The 23147-nt window shown below is 41.0% G+C and overlaps 1 protein-coding gene across 2 annotated transcripts in view; it reads left to right on the top strand.

Moving 5' to 3' along the window:
* drosha (drosha ribonuclease III) overlaps positions 1 to 20539 on the top strand; it is a 95356-nt gene extending 74817 nt beyond the window's left edge. For both annotated transcript variants that reach the window (XM_031285174.2, XM_031285173.2), the window contains exons 26-32: positions 809 to 914; positions 3136 to 3277; positions 5896 to 5978; positions 7820 to 7923; positions 11686 to 11778; positions 12722 to 12768; positions 19906 to 20539. In XM_031285174.2, coding sequence (XP_031141034.1) covers positions 809 to 914; positions 3136 to 3277; positions 5896 to 5978; positions 7820 to 7923; positions 11686 to 11778; positions 12722 to 12768; positions 19906 to 20036 — 706 coding nt within the window. In that variant the 3' untranslated portion in view covers positions 20037 to 20539. The remainder of the gene's footprint in view (positions 1 to 808; positions 915 to 3135; positions 3278 to 5895; positions 5979 to 7819; positions 7924 to 11685; positions 11779 to 12721; positions 12769 to 19905) is intronic.
* The last annotated feature ends 2608 nt before the right edge of the window (positions 20540 to 23147 follow it).

Below are 23147 nucleotides of genomic sequence, written 5' to 3'. Positions count from 1 at the left end.
ATCTTCAGACTTTCCCCTCCTGCGAGGAGCTCATATCTATAGATGGATATGTGCGCTGCTGCTGCTGCTGCTGCTGCTGTATATACCTTCCTGCTTGTTCTTACACCCCCCCCCCGACCCAATGCTTCCCGCCTACCTGCCAGCCTGGCACAGCACCAGCCCACATCTGCAATGCTAATCTATAATTCTGTTTAATTAATGACCTGCCTTTCACTGATAAGAGAGAAAGGCAGGAAGCTGATGCACAGTATCACAGTGCTGCCATTAGCTTTTTTCGAGGAATTGATAGAAGGTAGAGAGTTCTGTAAACCCGTGTGTGTGTGTGTGTGTGTGTGTGTGTGTGTTTGCTTGCTTGCTGCTTTTACGGGCTTAGGATTTTGATACACTCCTGCAGGTGTACCAGAGTTTGTTTTTTTTTAGGCATGTTGTTTTTTTTCCCCACCCCAGATTTTTTTCCATTTGAATTACAATCAAAGCCCTGTGTTTTTCTTCAGAAGGGTTGCTACTTACAGGCAGCCTTCGAGATGTCACACAGCTTGTCAGTGCAGCTGTTCCCACAGGCCACCCATGAAATGTACGTCAGCCGACTTCACCGTTTCTGTTAAAAGACTAAAAGCCTGGTGGATTTGTCGAGAGAGCATGATGCCTTTCATGCCCAGCTAATGTGTAGCTGTATAACCTCATGTCAAACGCGCCCTGCCCCCTCCTTTTGCACAGTTTCCCCCCATGCCCTCCGACCTCACCCCTACTATTTAATATCCCCCCATATCTTTTTGTAACCTTGTCCTTGTCTCTGTTTACTGTCCAGAGGCCACAACCAGAGGATGGAGTTCTTGGGAGACTCTATCATGCAGCTGGTGGCCACAGAGTACCTCTTCATCCACTTCCCTGACCACCATGAAGGACATTTAACAGTAAGATCAAAACCCTTTAATCATATGTCATCACTCACACTCTTTAGAGGCTCCTCCGGGTTAGGGTTCTTTACTTGATTTGTTGTGTAATTGACTTCTGTCAGCTAGTAGACAAAGTAAAGTAGAGATATTGGTAAATTTCTTCTGGCCCAGTTGCCTAAATATTCCAAAATGAATCTCCAGAAGGTCTGGATAGTTGGGCATTCCCAAATACAGTGTAATAAAGCGCCTTTCTGACATTTCCAACACAAATTGTTATGCATTACTCCCCTTCTATCTACAGTGCTCAGCATAAGTGAATACACCCATGCTAAAGTTGACTAAAAAGAGGAATAAAAAAATCATCTTTTGGAAATTGATCTTAATGCCTTAATTAAAAAATTAGGAAAAATCCAACCTTTAAGGACACCAATTATCTTTGTGAATAAATAATGTATCATAAATAAATAAATGTTCTTCCTTAAAATACAGGGGGCATAAATATACACACCCCTATGTTAAATTCCCATAGAGGCAGGCAGATTTTTATTTTTAAAGGCCAGTTATTTCATGGATCCAGGATACTATGCATCCTGATAAAGTTCCCTTGGCCCCCCACATCATCACATCCCCTTCACCATACCTAGAGATTGGCATGGTTTTATTTCAGTTAGCCTAATAGCTGGTTTGATTTGCATTGAGAGATGATTTTATGGAAAGTACCCCACGAGCACTGTAATCTTGGTTTGGGTGAATTTCCCTTTTCCTTCCCTTATGTATTTTCCATGGTCAGATATAATTTTCATTTATAAAAGTAATTGTGTGCACATCCCACATTCTGGCTGGTGCAGGACAAATGAAAAATACTAAAATGAAAAATCATTTCAGATATCATTTTCAACCATTTCCATATTACTTTCAGGTTATTACAGTCATTGCTAAGCATTGGTTGGTTGTTCTATAAAATACAGAAGCTCAGTGGCACTCCTTGGGTAATGTAAAGAAGTCCATGACGTGGTTTCCATCTCTGTACTGAACATGTTTTTTTTACATCTACATCTTTTCACCTGTGCTGTGTCTTTCTTACATCTTTGTGCTTCTGTTGTCTGTAGTCGCTCAAAACCGCTGTTCCCTGCTTCTTACATGAGTTTACCTTGAAATGAAGTTACAGCTGGGCTTGTGTGTGGGTGAGGGTTTTTTTTTTCTTTCATTCCTTCCTTCCCATCAATCCTTGAATCTCCAAGTGACAGCCAGGTATTCACCCCCTTCCTCTTTTGCTTGTTTCCACAAAATAACTCTCTTCCACTCCTCACCTCACACTGTGCCTGTGTGTTTACTGTACTTCTTGTGATGGGTATTGTCATGAGACAAAATTGTTCAGTGGTTTTCAATAACACATTTGTCTGCAGATTGTTGCACAAGCTGTCAAGTGTCTGAAAAATAAAGTTGCGTGTGTGCGAACTACGGAAACTTAAGCGTGCAAACAGCTTGCAACACGGGTACAAAGCAAATGATCACTCTTTGAACATGCAAGTCCATTTTCTGACAGCGTCAGATGGCATTGCTACTCCCTCTTTTTATTCGAGCATCAGCACTTCTCTTCGGAAGTCTACTCGAGGCTAGAAGGACTGAACTGGGCTTAACCAGAATAAGAACCTTTGCAGTTAGATATTTATTCGTGGATATTTCTTATAAATGGAGGCTGTGACGTCATTTGTTTAAAAGCTTTCATTGAGAGACTGAAAGCTCCAGCAATGCCTATGCCCAAGAGTCAAGATGGGGTACATCTGAAATGGATTTCAAATCGGGGAGAAAAGTGCTCATTCAACGTGTGTGTGTGTGTGTGTGTGGCTCCAATTGCATGTGTGCTGTTAAGGAGGGCACATCACAGCAAGACATATTCAGTCATATTGCATTCTATTTGCTCTTTTCCGCATCTTGTAGCTATATTTAACATGTTTGTGTTTTTCCTTTTAGAGACGTTAATGTACCTTACCCAGTCCAACATGTTGTCATCCGCTCAGCTCCAAGTCACAATGCAATATTTAACAGAGCAACGTGCATTCTCCCTGAAACATTTAGTCTGCATTACCATTTCTGTCTTTGATGAATTATTCCATGTGGATGTTTTCTCTGTACTTATGTATATTTCCATGTAAGCGTGCGTGTAGTGTGCGAGTACCGTGAGTACATTTCTGACAAGTGGACATGAAAATGTGACGCTCTTTTTGTTTGCCCATAGCTGCTCCGCAGTTCGCTGGTAAACAACCGCACACAGGCCAAAGTGGCGGAGGAGTTGGGCATGCAGGACTTCGCCATTACCAATGACAAAACCAAACGGCCAGTCGCACTACGGACCAAGACTCTGGCTGACTTGTTGGAGTGTATGTTCACATCTCTTTGGTTCATTTACAGGCAGAAAATGTTGCTATGCAACCTTTTTCTTGTACGTCTCTCCAGAATGTGCAGTTTAGGATGGCAGCATCAAGTACCATTATTGATTTCTTTGTTCCCTTTGTGTGAGATGTCAAACAGTCACTTCTCTGCTGAAGACACTATCCCCTATGTGCTTAGTATGACTGGAGCAGTTAGTGATGATTTCTTCTATCTTTGATTTTTGGATAAGCTGCTTATGGTATTCCACCACCTTAATACATTTTTTGGAACAGAATAGTACATATGATAAAATATGCTTAGTAAAATAAGTGGATGGTGGAAGACATTTGGCAGTTAAAGGAACAATTATCTGAATTGTCCAGTGGCTGTTTTATCCACCTTGGCTTATACAGATTTAACATCTTGTTTTCAGGACATTATACAAATTATAATGTCGATAGTCTCATAACTTAAGCATCAACCAATTCAAACTGAAAACACAGCCAATGTAGGTTTATCCATAGTGGTAGCTGTGCACCTGCCTCATGTTAAGTTTGCCAGATATATACTGTATGGGGCGCCATCACAGGAGAGCAGGTTCAATGCCTTGTTCTGGTGCTTCTGGTGTGGCTCTGTTGAACAAATGTTGCTGTGTTTGCGGGTGGGAATATCGATGTTTGAGAGTGTAGAAAAATCCAACAGCATAGATCATGTTTGTTTTTTTTTGCATTAACACGTACCATAAACAAACATTTTTGAAGTTAAGGATCCCTTAATGTTTTTTAAACCTCTGAGATATCTATTGTTTTTGGCCTTTAAAAAATCCAATATTGGTCTGGATATAATGGAAGCCTACTGTTCTGACAAGAATGCATAATGTCCCCCAATCCCCAAGTCCTCAAATATAATATATAATATAAATATATAATATATATTTTTAACTTGCTACCCTGCATGTTCCTTGATTTCAAAAACACAATGAAAAGGCAGTCTAAGGAAAGTAGCACAGGTTTAGGCTTATGTGCACGTCCAAATTAATATTAGCAGAGAATGTGGTGACCACTCCACGTGAACACAGTTGAGCGAAAAAGGGTGTTATTGGGATTGAGTTAATAGCCGCTTTCCGACCAAGTAGTTACAGGAATGTAGTTATAGGGAAAGTCCACTGTCTCTGTTCGCAACCCTGCCTGTCGGGACATTCTGCTTAACGTGAAAAAAAGCTTAATGCGGTTTAATGTACATAAACCATGTCTTGTAATGAACACTTAAGTCTGTCAAAAGAACTAAACCGAAATCCAACGATTATATAAGTTATCTCACATTAGCGTTGTCTTCTTCATTGGTGCCTATGGCGAGGAAAAAGCTTGTACCTAAACAATAATCAGTTAACCACAGGTTCCCGTTAATCTTATGATGGAAATGTGTTGTGATATTTAAACAAACGAACCGTCAATGGCAAAATAAAAGCCTCTTATTTACGAGACCGCTCTGAGAGACCTCCAGCTTACAGCGGAGTCTCTGAGCATGACTGGCCAAGCGACCAGCTAGCGGCCGGGGCAGGCGACGGCTGGCTGTCGCCTCACTTCATGGAGTGTCTCAACTCCGAAAACTTTGAAGCAAATTGTCAATTCGGCAGCAATTTACGCAAGACTGCCTATATTCGAAATCTAAACAGTTAATTTCTCGCCTAAAACGTTGTCAGAAGTGAAATTAGTGATGAATAAGATGGCGAAAATTGTTCAAATTGTCCCATTGTTGGTCTGTCTGTACCGGAAACCCGTCCCTCGTTCACCTAGGTTCATATGCTGAAAAGGGAAAAGACCCTGCCCTGAAGTAGGAGCTGAAAGAGTTACAGGAACTGCGGCCAGAGGGACTTAGCTAGCAACGACGGGGGCTGTAGTACGTTCCATGTTGGCAGAAAAAGTGAAAAAAACAAAAACAAGGAGAGAAAGAAACATGAACGCGTTCCAGGTCAGCATTCAATAGGCAGACTTTAATACATGAACTTCATATCATTTGCCTTTCAAATTATCTTTCAAAGTTGAGGCCAGAGCAGAGTTGATGACACAGGAAAGGGACGGGGGTCAGCGCTGGAAATGAGTGCAGCTCCTGCACATATGAACAGTTGTGCCCTGCAGCAACAGCAGACCCTCACTGGCCTCCTGAAATATTACCTATTATTCCACTCTCATGTCCCACTGTCTTAGTCACGGAGATGAGTAAATGCACTGGCAGCTAATAGAAGAGGAAACCAAAGGACAGCCACGAGATGAAGATGATACCCAGTACCTACCTCTTGGATTTCAAATCTTTTTTCAGTTCAGTTAGACCGCTCAGCTTGACATACAGATTTATCTTATATACTATATAGATGTTTCTGTGAACTCTGTGTGGCCCTCGCTATACCAATTTCCCGTTTGATGGAAAAAAGGCAGGGGACTTGAGAGCCATCTTTTCCATCGTATACATTACCATTACGTCACAGCTGAAGTTTGTCTTTGTTAATGTGTCATTTACATTAGGAGCAGGAAGAGGGCCAACTGAGCAGAAAAAGAAGCCACACATCAACCACCATCTTTTATTGCTTTTTTTTTTGTAATTGCTGTCTTTATTTTTCTGTCTGCAGCTTTCATCGCAGCTCTCTACATCGATAAAGATCTGGAGTACGTGCACACCTTCATGAACGTCTGTTTTTTCCCCCGGCTGAAGGTGAGACCCTATTGATAGTCATTCACCACTTGCACCTGATCAATGAGCCGCTCAGCCTGGCACCACAGACAAAGAGAAAGAACCAGGGAGATGATTAGGAGGGAGTTGATGGCCGGGCCCTAATGATGCTAGCATCAACGTAATGCCAAACGTGGTGCTTGGTCATTGAATGAAACTCGTGACAGCGGCTTTGATCGCTATTTTAGTCACCTTTTAAAGATGCAGTAGGTAAGCCTTATAAAACTAACTTTCTGTCATATTTGCTGAAACTGACCCTATGTTTGAGTAGAACTACATGAAGCAGGTAATTTAAAAAAAAAAAAACGGTTCCTCTGGCACCACCTACAGCCTGTAGTGTGATTTGCAAAAATCCACCGCTCCCTGTTCAGATGCACCAATCAGGGCCCCCCTGGCCCTGATTGGTGCATCTGAACTGCGTGTCAATTACTGCTCCTGCACACGCATTCATTCTCCCTTGTGGGGGGAGGGGCTTAGGAGACCGTTTTGGGCTTTAGCGGAAAGGGGGGAGGGACTGAGAAGTTGTCGATGTTCAAATTTTACCTACAGCACCTTTAATGGAAAACGCAACAGTGTCAGCAGTCTTTTTCTAATTGGTCCAAGAAGTGCTTGTGCTGTTGATGGCGTCCACTTCTGTTCCAGGAGTTTCATTCCGGGCTCCCATGGCCAGATGTGAGAGAGGAAGGTCGAGCATTTTATTCTCTCAAGCACCATTTGATTGTCGAACTTTAGGTAGAAGAGCCCCAAGACTGCCATTTTCCCATTAATAGAGCCGCTGTGGTAAAAGACAAATTATCACTTTCTATCTCATACCTAAACGGGGATGTGTGCACACACACATGCTCATGTACTGTACGAGTACCCACACAGCGTGGACCTCTCCTTGTGAAGCTGCTGCAATGGTCTGATATGCCATGCTAATTGCTGTCTTGGTGTGCCTCTCCAGGGAGAATCCCCAGCTCTGGAGGAGCTGAGCTTTGCGTCATGGTCGCTGCAAGAGAGCACCTCATTTCCACTTCCAAGAGAAAAGTTGTGAAACAGCCTACACGTCTCCTTACATAGCCTTCTGGAAACCACAGTGTTGCACAGTGTGCTGCTTCATCCAATTTGGATGGGACATAAATGCATAAATGCTCCTTTCCTTATGTTCACTCCTTTCAGTTATGGAATAAAGTACAAACAAAATAGCGTAGCATATAACAACGCTCTTTTGAAAACACCCTAATTTCTCTGCTTTAGGCTACATCGGTGTATGTGCCCCCCAGAGAGAGGAAAAGTGGGAAGGAGAAAAAAGGGAAGTAAAGGAAGAACAGCAGAGATGGAGGGGTTGATGGGGCAGTAAAGCGATAGAGTAAGAGAACGCAAGCAACAGAAGCACTCTTTGTAGAAAATTAATAGGAGCAGACAGTTCTGGATTCAAAGTCTGCCTTTTTATGACAAGGCTGCCTCCCTGTTAATGGAAGGGCTTTTAGAAGTCCCCCTTGGATAAGAGAAATGTATCAGGGCCACACACCTGGGAGACTCCCAGACGCTCTTTATATCTGGCCGGGGATTGGCTTTTGTCTTAAGTAGCATGTGATTTGTACTCGCTGTAAAGACACAGATGGAAAGCCAAGTCAGGGAGAAAGCAAATAAGTGACTGCAAAAGAAGGGGGAGAAAATGGTGGAAAGGCTCATGGCAAGAATGAAATAAAAGCATGAGCGACTAAGGGAGAGAGTGGCAGCTGATTTTTTTTGTTTCCTATGTTTCTGATTATTTGAAAGAAGCTTGCGAAAGAAGTAGTTTGATTCCATGTGTGTTCTCTTTGGTCTCTGTGTTGCAGGAGTTTATTCTGAACCAGGACTGGAATGATCCAAAGTCTCAGCTGCAGCAGTGCTGTTTGACCCTGAGAACAGAGGGCAAGGAGCCTGATATCCCGCTGTATAAGTAAGACCCTCAGAAAACACAAACACCAGATATTTGAAGCTGGCACTGATGTTGATTTTTAAGAAATCACTTTGTTATGCCAAGAGTGACATTTTAGGTTGTCATATTTTTTTTAATGTAATATGAGGGTGACTTTGCTGCTCACTAAAATCTACCTTTTAAAAGTGAATTTCTTAATTTAAAATAGCTTCTAAAATATGATTTGTAGGCAAATTAAGAGTAAGACCTGTCAGATAAATTCTAGTACCCCAGGGTTCATACGTTTTGAAAAAACCTGAAAAAGTTATGGAATTAAAACAATGCAAATTCCAGGCCTGGAAAGGTTTTGTAAACATAATAACACAGCATAATAATATGTGATTAATAAATGTATTTCACGTCGTCCTAACCTTACCGTTCTATTCGGGGCACGATATTACGAATCCCTTTATGAACCACATAAATTGTCATTCATTTTATTGTTAAACCTCTGAGGGTAAACTTTAACACAGATTTTTATTCTTATTGTATAATGTCGACTGACATTTTCAAGAATACATAGTCATGGAAAAGTATTGGTTAAAATGCGTATGAACCCTGGTACCCCTTCATCAATAGTACCGTTCATTGTAACAATGTATCCATAACTTCTAGCTAACTATTTCCACCGTTTATACATCGCTTTTATCTAACTATCTCTAAGTCTATCCATTACTTTAAAACAACTATTTCAAGTTATATCCGTTACTTTTAGCTAACTATTTCAACCATTTATCCATTACTTTTAGCTAACTATTTTAAACATTTATCCATAAAATTTAGCCTATTTCTACTTTTACCTTTACTTTTAGCTAACTATTTCAACCATTTATCCATTACTTTTAGCTAACTATTTAAACCATTTATTCATAACTTTTAGCTAACCAATTCAACTGTTTATCCATTACATTTAAGCTATTTCAACCCTTTATCCATTACTTTTAGCTAATATTAACTATTTCAACTTTTAGCTTAATATTTCAACCCTTTATCCATTACTTTTAGCTAGTGTTAACTATTTCAACTTTTAGCCTTCACTTTTAGCTTAATATTTCAACCCTTTATCCATTACTTTTAGCTAATGTTAACTATTTCAACTTTTAGCTTAATATTTCAACCCTTTATCCATGCACCCTCAACATGTGGTGTTCAGGTACAACGGACTCAATATGTGTGTGTGTGTATATATATATATATATATATTATTTATTTATTTTTTATTTTTTTTTATTGTAACTTAAAATTTTCACTTAGTTGAGCTACTCCACAATCTTTCCATGTACCCCCAAGCAACTGCAAAATGATTAGTTTGGTTGGGAATCCCTGGTCTAATACACCCATACACATTAAAGCTACCAGGTATAAAATCTCGGACAGTTGAAACATGTATATTGTCTCAAGATGCATATTGTCACATCTGCCAATCCTTTAAATTCTGTTTGTATATATTTGCAGATTTTAGCTTGTGAAATCTAAGATTTTGTGGTCTAATATAACCTAAACACGTGCATGAGTGAATGCATGTGTACACTGTACATACAAGAGAACATGACCTAGTCCTAGTTGAGATTGGTTCAGCCATGCATCACATGGGCCACAATACACATTCAGAGAAATCAAATGGCACAAACATAATTTACAGGACTTTCCTCTTCGCCATTGGTCCCTGAACATTTTGAATAGCTGTGTAAAGGTCTCTGTTGTTGTGATATATAAACATGCCGAAAGAGACCTCTTATTTGACAAAAGGTCAAGGAGCAAGTGTCATTTGACAGAATGCTATTGAGAGCTGCCATGAAGCAGTGCGTTTGTCACCATGGAAACTGTCAAACTGTGTTTTCTATGAGAGAAAAAAAGGGGGTCAGCTGGACTTACAAGGGCGGTTGGAAACAGAGCAGTTTTATGTACAATGAACTCCACAATTCAGCATTTAATCAGTTCCCTCTTCCTCCCTTTCTCTCTTCCTTGTATTTATTTGAATGTCTTTTCAGAGCTCCTCTGTTTGTTATTCTGTCTATCCGCCCGGTTGTGATTTTTGACACAGCACAACTCTGACACTACAATCAACACTTCCCTCCAACTCTGTTGCCTGCCAGAACGTGAACGAGAAACAAATAGAGCCCCTGGGTGACTTGAATTTCAACAATTCAAAAGACACATATGTAGGCAAGAATAGACAAAAGCTTATATAAAGCTAGCCACCGATGAATTTGAGGCTTTTGCCACAGCCTTGTGTGCAAAATACGGCTAACTTTGTCCTGTCTGACGAATATACAGGAGCAGCAACTGATGATTTTGTTCAACCTCCTCATGAGATGAGCTGACCTTTTGTTTGTCGATAAACCAGAATAATAGTCATTTCATAGCAGTTCATACACCTGTTGTTGGCGTCAAGTCTGTCAGACTGTCTTAAGGGTCCGTCTGAATTTGTTTACAAGTGTGAAGAGTAGAGAAACAGAGGGTGAGACAAGAGCGCGAGTCAGACAGAAGGGGACTAAATGACCGAGTGAGGGCAGGAAAGGACATAGAAAGAGGGAAGGAAAGGAGTTAATGCACCGAGCCCCCCGCTAAAGGTTCCCTGGTGATTGTGTCTGGCTGATGACGGATTCGTATCTCAACCCCAGCACCATCACTTTACTGTACATCTCGTCTGGGCAGGACACACCAGGGAGCAGACACATAGCACACTTTCACATTGTGCAGAGAATGGCCTATGTCAGTAAGTAGCCCCTTTTAGTGTGAACTGAAGCTCGTACAGACCCTCTGCTGGTGCTGTTTCTTCTCGCTCGCACACTTCCATCCTTGCGCTGCCTTGAAGTTGACAACTTCCCGACAGCTCACAGATTTCCTTTTTATTCCGTCTCGTTTTGTGTTATTTCAGCAGCGGGATAATTCCAAGCGACACGCTTTCCTTGTTGAGATTTGGCTAAAACGTGACTCACAAGAGTCTTTTTTTGCTTCCCACATGTGCTTCTTCATTTGTAAGTGAGAAAGTGGGCTGCATTATTGATAAAGTGTCATAAGTGACCACATTGCATTAAAAATGGATTGCTCTCCTGAAATAAGTAAATTGTCTGTGAATAATTTAGGTGACTCACAGCTTGGGTCTAAGATGTTTATGCTAATGTTAACATTTTCAAACATCTCCCAAGTTTTGTCAGCTGTCTTGTACTTATGTCCCTGCAGAAATGTAACAAAATTGACAGCTTGTTTTTTTTCTCTCTCTCTTAAATGAGGTACCTCTGTTAATTAGTTGAGTGATGTTCCCATCCTTCTCTTAGATGTGTTGGTCCCTCTTTAGCTTTTTCATTGTTTACCCTGCTAGCGTACCAAAGACTTGTGGGTCTCTCAAAGATTATTGTCATTCTTTTATTTCAATTCCTCTCCCAACATGTCATTTTTTTTTTTTTTTTTTTACCAAACACAGATCTTGGTATTTGAACATGATGGGTGTGGGGAGTTGGGGAGGCTTTAAAAGCTGTTTATATGTCCCTCAGATGGCTTCTGCACACTCTCAAAGCATGCTGCTGAATCAAAGCGCTATTACCCTCCTCTCAACCCGCCGCTTGAGATGAATTATATTTGTTCCAATTGAAAACTTTTTTTCTCACCTCCCTTTTTCTTGTTATTTCTCTGAAGGACAGTGTCCCTGAGTGCCCTTGTGCCTTTCTCCTGGGTATTATTACTATTTCTCAACTCTATCCTGCTCCCTGTCATCCTATATTTCTGTGTTTGAATTTGCAGGACCCTGCAGACAGTGGGGCCCTCACACGCTCGCACCTACACCGTTGCTGTGTATTTCAAAGGGGAGCGAATCGGCTGTGGCAAAGGCCCAAGGTGAGTAAGACAGTACAATATAATAAGACACAACAGGACAAGGAGCTTCACTTCTCAATGCACCGCTAATGGGCTCGAGAATAATGGCTGTGCTTTATTGATGGTGTTTATTATAGCAATTAAGCTCTTGTTGGCCTATTCTATCGAGAGAGACATTATGCAGAATGAAAATGAATCGATTCATTATTGATTTGACGTAAATTGTGTTATGGAACCATCACTTTGTGCCGAAGAAGAATCTGTGACCAGGCAACGCTGCATCTGGGGGGATGCGTTTAGGTCTACCTGGGATATTGTGTTCACAGCAGGACAGTGATGTGTTTGTGTGTATTTTTTGTTTTTGACTGCACACCTCTGTGTGTGCTCACACATTCATGCTTTTGTTAAGTTTCTCTGCACGAAGGCCTTTTCAGGGTTGGAGGGGTTGACAATAAAGCTGCAGCTGAGCCTGCGAGAAATGAAACGTAAATCCATCAAACATATTTCACCCCCCACATGTGAAAATCCCCTCCACGGCCCGCTACTTGAAAGCGCTCTCTCTTGCTCTAAGCTGGCGATAAGTTTGTCCCTTCCATAGGATCTTTGACAGCTTACTGTTTTTGTATTTACATGACTTAAGCTCCCAGCCACCTCCGCTGCTGGGCTATGATCACACAGCACATAATATATACGGAGGGACGGTGAATTGCAGGCGTAAACAGTGCCCAGCGCAGAGCCGCCAATAGGCTTACCTTTTTGAAATGTGTGCGCTGTGTTACCTTGGATTGTTAGGCAAAAGGGCTCTTTCAAAACAAATATAAAGCACTTCTGATAATCCTCTCAATATTGGGTTTTTTTTGACAAAATTTCCAAAAAGGGACATTTTGAATATGCTAAAGACCTATTCTCCCTCATTCTCTGTCTCCCTCTCTGTCTCCTTTTTAAAAAAATATTTCTAATCTAGCATCCAACAGGCGGAAATGGGAGCTGCGATGGATGCGCTCGAAAAATGTGAGTTGTTTGGCAACACACACACACACACACACACACATATACATATTCACACTTAAAGCCTTTCCCGTGCCTCGCCTCAGTGTTGAATATTAGCCTTGGCTGTACAGTATGCAAGATGGCTGGCAGAGAGCTGTGGCCTGACCAGCCGGTTGGCTGCGACATATAGGACATTAGGCTGTTTGAAGTGCTAGCCCAGAGCACAGGCATGGGGCCTAGCCAGAGATGGAGAACCAATAAAACAAGGACGGGGGAAGCTAAAGCGTCCTTCACTGCGGCGATCATCCCGAGGGGGCCGCAGGAAGTTTGTGTCGAGGGCCACCACAAAGTTTGTATTTTTTTTGGTGTGTTTTCGAGCCCTTTTACAGACCACTAGAACAAGGTTTTACACTCGGAGCGGCTCTTTGGTGCTCAGCGCTCCTCTTCAGATTTGAAGGAGTGCGGGAGCTGCCTTCCCCGTGAGCTGCTTCACTCCTTGGCTGTTTTTCATCTTGTTATCAACCACCACTTAAGGAAAATAGATAGTGGTTTTTAGGCATTTACAATGTCTCATTTGCTGCCAAGTAAAAATACAATTACAGGGCTCTCAGAAACACATCCACGAGCCATTTCCATCATCTCCTATTCGCCTACTTATACTCAATGCATATGTATGTGGATGCATAATATCATACATTACACGGAGTGTGTAAATAGTTGGGTACGTGTTCAAGTGTAATTTTTGGACTGGGTTCGCTTGCTATCCCCGTGACCAGCACATTAATCAGATGTACAATTTGTTCTTTACTCGACTAATTAGCTGGAGGTGAGCACAAATGGCTTTGTTGGAACAGGCCTGTAGAACTTGCAAAGGGTAGAAAGCTCAAACTTTGATTTCATTTGGCTCATGAAGCCTTCTCCAGCTACCTGTGATTGATACTGTTTGTGTGCCCAAGCTTTAGCTTTTTATAAAACATTAGCATTATGGTGGTATTATTTAAAGCCGTTCACTCGGTCTCCCTTTCTGTCTGCTTCTGGCTCCCCCCTCTCCCTCACCTCCCTCCCTCCTTATCAGGGGGCGTAGTTCAGTACACCCACTCTCTCTCTCCTGTGTCTTCCTCCCTCCCTAAATTCCTCCCATTTCCTCTCCCCAGTGTGCACCCCTGTCACCATGATTGATAGATGCTCATTGCTAGCAAATGAACATTTCCCCCCTCATAAATTGCTGTTTCATGTGACTAGATTAGCAATGCCTTTTTTAAAAGGTCAGTTAATTTAAAATCATCTCTTCAAGTCTTCCTTCCTTTCGGCACAAAATGCTACCAGATCGAGGGCTTTGTCTGACTTTGTATTGTCACTTAATTTAACCCGCCAATTTACAACTCACCCCCTTAGCTCAATGTACGCTTTTCTTTCACCCAGGGCTCCTGAATACCTGAGGTGAGCCTGTCAATTATATGATTTGAACTAATCATTAGAGAAATAAAAACTCAGTTTAGAATTTGACCAATATTATTATCCTAGTCTAGTAATAGAATATGAAGACTGTGTTGATTCGTCGATGGACACAAAGGTTATCGACACAGCCCTAATGTGGAAGCACTGGCTACAAAAATCTCCACCAGTGAATCGTTGGTTGCGGTTGATCACATCTTTTCCGCCATCCATCGTTTCCAGGTAGCGCTCATTATTTGGAGGTCATTTAGTTTTTATTAAATACAGTTTAATGGTATTTTTTTGTATCTTTCTAAATTCACTATTCAAGCCTAAATTAATCATTTATATTCTGTTATTCCATTGTTGAACGTCTTTTTGTTGAGATAAACACGCCAGGTCAGTCAGCGGGGTTAAAACCCGCCTTTTCAAGGATCTGTGTGTCTCCTGACCATGAGCTTGTACAGTACAATCAGACTTAAGCTCATCTGCTGCAGAACCGCCTGACGCATCAATTCCTATAGGAGCCGCATTGTCTCTCATGTGATTGTCGAGAGCCTCGCTTCATTTGTTCTCATAGCAAGACTAATCAAGGACATTAGCCCCGGTGTCATGTAATTCGTCATTGATTGTCTTGTTGGCCCTCACTGCAGCATCAGCTACACCATTACTCCTCTTGTACAACAGCCCTACCTTGTGTTACTCTCGGATCGAAGATAGCTCCCCGCAACGTGTCAGGATTCATTTCCATGTTTTATTTAAGGCCTCCTCGAGTATCAGGAGCACTTTGAGGCAGGATTGAACTTTTTGTTTCTGCTGCAGAGCTTTTCCGGGCTGACAGAAATCCGCGGCTCCAGCGGTGTCGGAGAGGTGAGAGACATGGCTGTGTTCAGTCAGACAGCTCTGAGCTCATTAAAGAGAGCAAGGCCCAATATTTGGTGTGTGTGCTGTCTGTGGCCGATCCGCTGGTGGCTGAGCTGATTCACATTTCATTATTTGATGGCCCACGTTTTGACAGTCTCCTGCCTGTATCTGTCAAGGCAGAATTAAATGTTAACCAAGGCCCAGACTGGGAGAAAGATGAGTGCAAACAAATCGAGCTGAGAGCAGCCAGCTAGGGGAACAGAGTCGCAGGAGGACGGAGTTGGTGGTGCAGAGTTTCTCAGAGCCTGAGGCTCCATGCACCACGCACCTTTAGGACTAAGGCGACATCAAATATACATGGAAACGGCTTAACCAGTTATCATGCATCCTTTCAGATAATACTGTCTCTGTTTAAAGTCTCCACTCCCTCTCCAAGTCTCACCCCCCTCCCCTTCCCACTTTTTTTTTTTTTAGCTTCCCCGCAGCTGCTTGTTTCTCAAACAATGCAATATCTGTTGAATAAGAGAAGAAGCCTCGATCTGCTGGAAGGGGACTACATTTTTTTTTTTCTCAGCTTTCTCTAAACCCCTTAATCTCCAGATAGAAGCATTGGATGGATAGAGGCAAAGTAAAGTACAGTATGCAGGATCTCCATTCAATGTCTTGAGCCTTTTGTGTGGCCTTTTCACGGCACGGAAATCCCTTAGCAGCACTATACAGGTGCACTATTGGCTTGTTGACTGATGTGGTGTGCGCGCGCTCTAGGTGATAGACTCAGCCGACCCAGCCTATTGTGGAGTCATCTCACAGCCTGAGCTTAGGCTGAATAGTGAATGCTTAAGTGAAAGGACACTGTATGTTCTTGTGCCCTTAAAAGGGGAGCTGATCCCTCATTGCAGATTCCACATCCAGCTGCTGTGTGAGCGCGCATTTCAGCACTGCATGTCGGCTGCCGGGCACAACAGGCCGTGTTGTTGCCTAGATACACCCCCCCACCCCAACCACCACCACCACCACCAACAACGGCCAGCGCTGCTCCAAAAGCAGCTACATCCCGAATCTCAAGACTGTAATCCGCATCCTTGAGAGGAATTGTCGATAAACAAAAAGACCTGAGTGCTGCGTTACCGCCTTCACCTGGTTAATCAGTACGCAGAGTGCGCCGTTTCTCAAAGGTGCTTTTCTCGAGAACGCTGGACGGCTGAGAATTCTCAACGTGTCTTTGCGACGCCCAACACAGACTCAAATGAAAAGCCTTGTGTATTCTTTAGCAACCCGTATTCTTTGACTCCTGCTCTTCTGCCGCATGTTAAACAATGTAAATGGCCAAAGCTTTTCTTTCCTCTCGAGTGGGTTATTCTCAAGTCATCTCCTAGGGAAAAATGCTGGTGATTTCCATATTTTAACTGCAATATGTAGTTTTCTCTCCAAGGCTCACCAACTGTTCCTTACTCACCGAAAGCATATTGTTGTGTTTCTGTGTGTATCCATGCATGTGTGTGCACCTCAAATTTCCCTCAGAATCATTTTCTCAGCGCATTTTTTCTTTAGGATTCTTATTAGATCCGTCCCCCTTTTAATAGGATATTGCCGTTATCTTGGTCTGTCTCTTTGTTGCCATAATGATGAACTAGAGTGTTGCAAAAGGCAGAATACATCCTCCTTCGTCAAACACAAATGTTATGGGAATTTTAATGTTTAATTTACCATCGGAGGTTTTAGAATTCTCTAATTGCAAGCAACTAAGATATTCCATGGCCTCTAGTTGTTTTACAGCCAATTCCTCCTGAAAACCAGTTGAAGAATGTATTGTAAGGCCCACCCTGAGGCCAAATACTATTCAGTCCATAAAATGACAGAAAATAGTGAGAAATACCTCACAGCATCTTAGACCTTGGGGTGAAATTCTGTTTTGTCTGACCAACACAGAAAACTGAATTTCTTGCATTTCTAACTTGATAAATTACTTAAATGATTAAAACTCTCAAATTTGTTCATTTAACACAGGAAACGCACAAAGAAAGGTTCTGACTGTGCTCTTTATTAGAAATTAGGCATTCTTTAAATAAACTTTTGGAGTGATGAGGTTTCCAATGACTGATTTGCTAACTGCTGGAATAGCTCATCAGCACCAGAGAGGGATTTGAGCACAACCCAGATGGATAATGTGTTGCTCCAACATCTGAGAGCCATTTTTACTTCTGCTCCTGTGGCGTGTTTCTCCGACCGTGGGTGTGCGTCTGCAGCAGTGGGACAGCAGCCATTGCTGGATAACACAATATCCACACCAGATAGTTGAATAGTTGGCTGAAACCCCTAAGGCACCATATTATCATGTGCGAGTCCACTGTCTGGACAATAGTAATAATTAAATTTTCCCATTTATCAGAGGATAAGATACACTATCTGCAGCACAGGCCCTAAGTATTTAGACAGTGACACATGGTCTGTTGTTTTGGCTCTGTATTGCAGCACGTTGGATTTGAAATAAAAAATGTGTGAGGTTAAAGTGCTGACTCTCAGCTTTAAGGTGTTCGAGGATGGTTACACCTACACTAAGCACACTTGTAGACCTTTTTATAAACAGTCCTGGCGAGGTTAGTAGCAGGGAAATGATCAGAAACAAACAAGCAAAGGCAACAAGGCATGTTTTATGACCCAGTACTTCTTGGAAAAGTTAGTGTATTACTTGCTTAAGACAAGAGAGTCAAAAAGTCCAACAACTGACAAGAGCTTTACCAGGGAAGATACAAGTGTCTGCTACATTTACAATCAAATGCAAATTAGTTCAATATGGGTTGGTCCTTTTAAAATTGAGTACACAAAAGGCTACAACTCTCCTCTGTCTACCTACCATTCTACCTTCCCTCTTATTACAAACTCAACTTGCTAAAGTACAGAGCCAAAATACACTTTGTATAATAAACCACTAACAGAAAGGCCAGAATTAAAACTTTTAGATTTGTTTTTGTGTGGGTCATCTCTATTTTCCGTCAAAGACTGACTTTAAAACTTCTTTGGGAAAAAGTATTGAAAGACTAATTTTAATTTGTTTAGGTTTGCATGGTCATGGTCAGTGACCGGGAAAAACTGCACAGTCAAATGTGTGTCTCAGCGAGTTGACACAAGCCACCGGGCCTCTGTCATGCGTGCTATTTTAAATTGAGGTGTGCAGTGGATAGACCCAGTAATGTAAACACTTAATGGGAAATGACCTAAGCTCTGAATAACAAAATTACAAACAGTGCTGCCTGGTGGGTCGTTGGGTTGAAGCCTGCTGGATTTCACAGGAAACTAAAGCTTCCAGTGAATTCCAGGTATCTCCAAATAGGATTATGTGTTCCTTTATGGGTTGGGAAATTCTGCTAAGTTTGAAGTTGATGGACAGAAAAATAACAACAATTTTGATAAAAAAATTGTGATAAGATAGTGCCAAACATTTGTATAATGTTTAATATAATTGCTGTTTGGATATCTTTGGGTCATGGTTCTGTTGGTTGAACAAAAAAAGGGCATTTGAAAATGTCATCTTGAATTCTCAGAACATGTGATGGGCGCGTTTCACCATTTTATATATTACATGTATAACGATTTATGGATCAATCGAAGAAATAATCAAAATCAATTGATAATTGGAATTATTAGTTGAATTGTTAGTTATAGCTAGAGCAAACACTTTTAGTTATTAAATTGATTTACAGTAATTTTTTTAAGAAATAAAAATGCAATTTATTCTCTGGTTTGTTTCTCAGACGTGAATTGTGATGGTTTTTCTAGTCGTTTGGACTCCTGGTCAGACAAAACAACCTATTTGAATACGCTTGGGCTTTAGGGAGTCTTAATGAGCATTTTTTTCCTGACATTTTTTAACACCAAACAATCGTTTTTCTTGGCTCATGAAAAGTTGACATTCGGGAGATGCGTGGTTTTCGCAGGACAGTGATGCAGTGTGGAAGTGACTATACATGCAGTACCAAATAATGACCACCAGGTGCTGGCTGAAAAGAAATTGTTGTAGTGGTTCCGCCTCAAAATAGCAAATGTCTTAATTGAAATGCAAAGTTATTTTTTTGCCACAACACATTATGGCCTCAATAACTCATTTGTGTCTTGGTTGAGATTTTAACAGAAGTTTAGGTGCATTTTTGAGTGTGTTTCCTTGATTAACAGGACCCCTAACCTTTCAGATTCGCTTTCTAAACCTTCATTGGTTGTGTGGTACAGCCAAGTTGGCATAGAGCAGAAAACCCGAATGGAGACTTCAGAACTTTTCTTTAGAAACTGATGGCTGATTAGATTCCAGTTGTTTTGTTTTTTTTCTACAGCTTACTGGTTGACAACAATTAGCATTTGTCAGCTATAAAAGAGTTCTGGCAATCAGCAGTTTTATATTAGAGTTTTCAAAGCAGCATGAGACACTTTTATAGATCATCCATGCTGTAACTATGGAAGCCTAAGTTAACATACTATCAACTTGTATCTGTTTTTGTGTTACTTTCTCTGCTGTCACACTACACCATCTTATTGCAGATCTTATTTAGAAATGTTCACTTGTAATTATGTTATCAGATCTCACAGTCAGCGTGCTGAAACCAAACAAGGCCTGTCTAATTCCTTGTTACTTTATCATTAATAATGAAATAACAACATGAGGGCAATTTAATCATTCATTTGACCAAAGTGACAACATGACACTTGCTATGAAAACTATAGGCTGTGCAATTTGAACCCTAAAATGCTGTCTTCGCCCAGTTGGAAACTGACCTTGTCTCTTCACACCCCTGCCTCTTTGTGTCTCTCTTTATCTGTTCTCCTTGGTCGACTTCTCTCTGTTTCCTGCTCTGCTTCTCCCTGTACCAGATAACTTCCCACAGATGGCTCATCAGAAGCGCTTCATCGAGCGGAAATACAGACAGGAGCTGAAGGAGATGAGACGAGAGCGGGAGCGGCAGGAGAAGGAGACCGACGAGCCAGAGGAATGCAGGAAGTGACAGCACCTTTTTTTTTTTTTTTTTTGGAGGTCAATCAGGATTCGCATCCACATTAAGGAGCTCTGACTGCAAAGGTGGCAGCCGTCCAGGCAAGAGTTGGCAAAATACAGACGCCACTAGTAAATTGTGGAGCTGTGATAGTTTAGAAATGATGATTGACTGTTGCCTAAGTTCTACACGGACATTGGTGGGACACAGGTGAGCATTAGTTGGGCTGCTTTGACTCTTAACCCAGAGATTTAGGCTGAAATTAGTGTTTTTGTCCACGATTTCATCTTTTATGCTGTTTAGTACTGTTGCACTGTCAAAGGTGGCCTTATGTTGTCTTATGTTTATGTTTGTTGCCTAATCTTTAAATATTGAGTTAACATTTAAACCCAAAACCACAGCAGGAGCTCACAATGTTACTGAAACATGTCATAACAAAAGTTTTTAAATGAAGTATGAAATGCTAAATAAACCATCAAATATTTTATTGTAAATAAAGTTTCAGATTAACCGTCGAAAATCTGTTTTTTGCATTTATTGTAATCCGCACTCGCTTAGTGCTCCGCTGAGAGGCCTTAACCAGAAAAAGGGTTGAGTCAATTATAGTCAATCACTACAATGTCACCATCTGTCCCACATCTGCCACTCATCCTCTAATAATCAAAATGATTTTTTTCTATCCCTCCTCTCATTTTTTAACCTCTCTCCAAATCCGATTGGCTGTCTGACAGATCTTAATTATAGATTGTCTAATTAACAATTTCCTCAGCTCAGTAGCCTCTGGATCCAGCTATTTAACAACGGCCGTCATATGAATTACTATCTCACATGTGGAGTTGAGTCTTTTGTACTGAGATTTATTGTAGATAATACATACATACCCGTGAGGATGGTAAATCTCTTACCTGCTAGCCCGTGGCTGCTATCATATTTCAGATAAAAGTTAAATTATCCTTCATAACCCTGAAGGAAAAAAAGTGAGTAGTCCACTGGAGCTACTACACAAGTACATAAACATAAACCTGTCAAATTTGTAACCCTCGATTTAATTAGGGCTGCAGCTATCGATTATTTTAGTAATCGAGTATTCTACCGATTGTTTCATCGATTAATCGAGTAATCGGATAAGAAATACTGTTTGTATTGTTTTATTGAAGAGCAATAATAAACAATAGTTTGGTAAAATGTTCGGAAAAAGGAACATTTTTGTTGCCTACATTACTACATAAACATATGAAGTGCATTTAAGTGACATATTACGTTGTAATTAAAATATTTTTTGTTTTTTTGAAACAACACCTCACAAAGAAAATAGAGGCTGATTTTTAAAGATATTTAATCGTGTCATATAAATATTCAGTACAAAATATCACGTTTTACAAAGCAGATTGATGAATAGCCAATGATGTAGGGCCCTCTTACACTACCACAACCTCAAGTTGTTTCTACATTAACAAAACTCCACAGCTCAATCACATTGTCACCAACATAATATACCGCAGTAGAGGTTGAGCCCCGAGGCCCACCGTGTCTACACATCAACAAGCACAGATCTATTGTTTCTGGAGACAGAGGACATCAGCGTCACCATCTAGTTGCCTCAAATAAAAAATTAAAAACCAGAAGTGGCGGTGCTTTGCGATGTGCAACATTTTCTGTTATCTTAGCTGAGCATGGCGCCAATGCTTGGAGGCAATTATACTCTCCATAGGAAAACACAAGCACGTCTTCGTAATGGCGATATGCTGACACCCTGTATGAAGACAGAAAATAGTGAAGACTGAAGGAAAACAAATGCTTTTGCTGAGTGCTGCTGTCATGTCGATTTCCATTTGAGACCTCGCATTGGACCTTGAGGCAGAAAAGCAGCTTTGTTAAGAGTGAAGGGTTTTTCAAACCCATTAATAGGTAATCATAGAAAACGTTGCCGCAGTCTGAAAATGGCCACTTACACAATGGGAGCGCCAGCAAAAAGCTAATAAACAAAACAAGGGGGCGAAAAAGAGAACACGTGTATACAATAGCCGAGCATAAAGAATTTTCCAACCACTGTGTTTTCAATTGGATTGTTTAATGCGCTGCGCCGATGTCGAGCCTGATTCAGAGTACACAGAGAAAAAAGTGTACCACTGTGGCAATTATGCAATTGTGTTTTGATATTACTGTTCAAATGTCTGATGAATGTCAGCCTCTTCACAGGTTGGCCTTTCGTTAAAGTGAGGGCAGAGCTTGTTTTGGCTGGCCTCATTCTGCCCTCCCAGTTCCCAGCCCTCTGTACTTCAAGACTATTTTTTTTCATTGTTAGGGGGTCTTGAAGTAATTTGATGATATTGCTTTTCTTTCTTCATTTTGTTTTCTAAATCGCTTTAAAAACTTAACCGTTGTGCGTTGTTGCTGCAGGATAATGTTTCGACCTTCTCTCGGAGACGATGAAACACCTCTGGGTTTATGAACCTTATTCCACACCAGTCAAAGGTCAGGCGCCCCTTTATGGAAAAAAGCTGTTCGTCCCACAGGAAATCAGTTAGGTGAACACTTGGACTGGCTTCATGGTCAACACTACATACAGTACATGTAATGAAGGAGACTCAACAGTGTACAGAAATTAGAAGAATCTTAACCCTTGTGTTGTCTTCCCGTCGACCATGAACTTGTTTTCTTTCTGCGGGACAAAATTGAAAATTAACTTTTTTTGAGCGCCTTTCATAATTAGATAAGATAGATAAGATAAGACGTTTTTGGCACTTTTTTTTTTTTTTAAACGTTTTTGTCCCTCTTTTTAACTTTTTTTTTAATGCATGGTCAATAAACCTAATTTAAATGACTTTTTACCAGAAACATTTTTTTGGAAAAAAGCTGATATTATGAATTATTTTGACTAATAGTTAAGATCAGCGAATGTTGAGCGAATCACAGGCTGGTTCATGTCAAAGTTTAGTCAGGATACTGTTTTAAAACCATTTTTTTTTTTAAATTATCGAATGTAATGAAATTGAATAAAACAACCAAAATTCAATGGAAGTAATGATTAATTTTACCTGCGATGATCGTTGTATGGAACCCATACAACATACATCCAAGTTATTTGGGGTCAATTTGAAAACGAAGGACAACACAAGGGTT

Source organism: Sander lucioperca, chromosome 23, assembly GCF_008315115.2.
Source record: "Sander lucioperca isolate FBNREF2018 chromosome 23, SLUC_FBN_1.2, whole genome shotgun sequence".
NCBI classification, from domain to species: Eukaryota; Metazoa; Chordata; class Actinopteri; order Perciformes; family Percidae; genus Sander; species Sander lucioperca.
The sequence above is the reverse complement of the archived record's forward strand: the minus strand, read 5'-3'. Positions and strand labels throughout refer to the sequence as shown.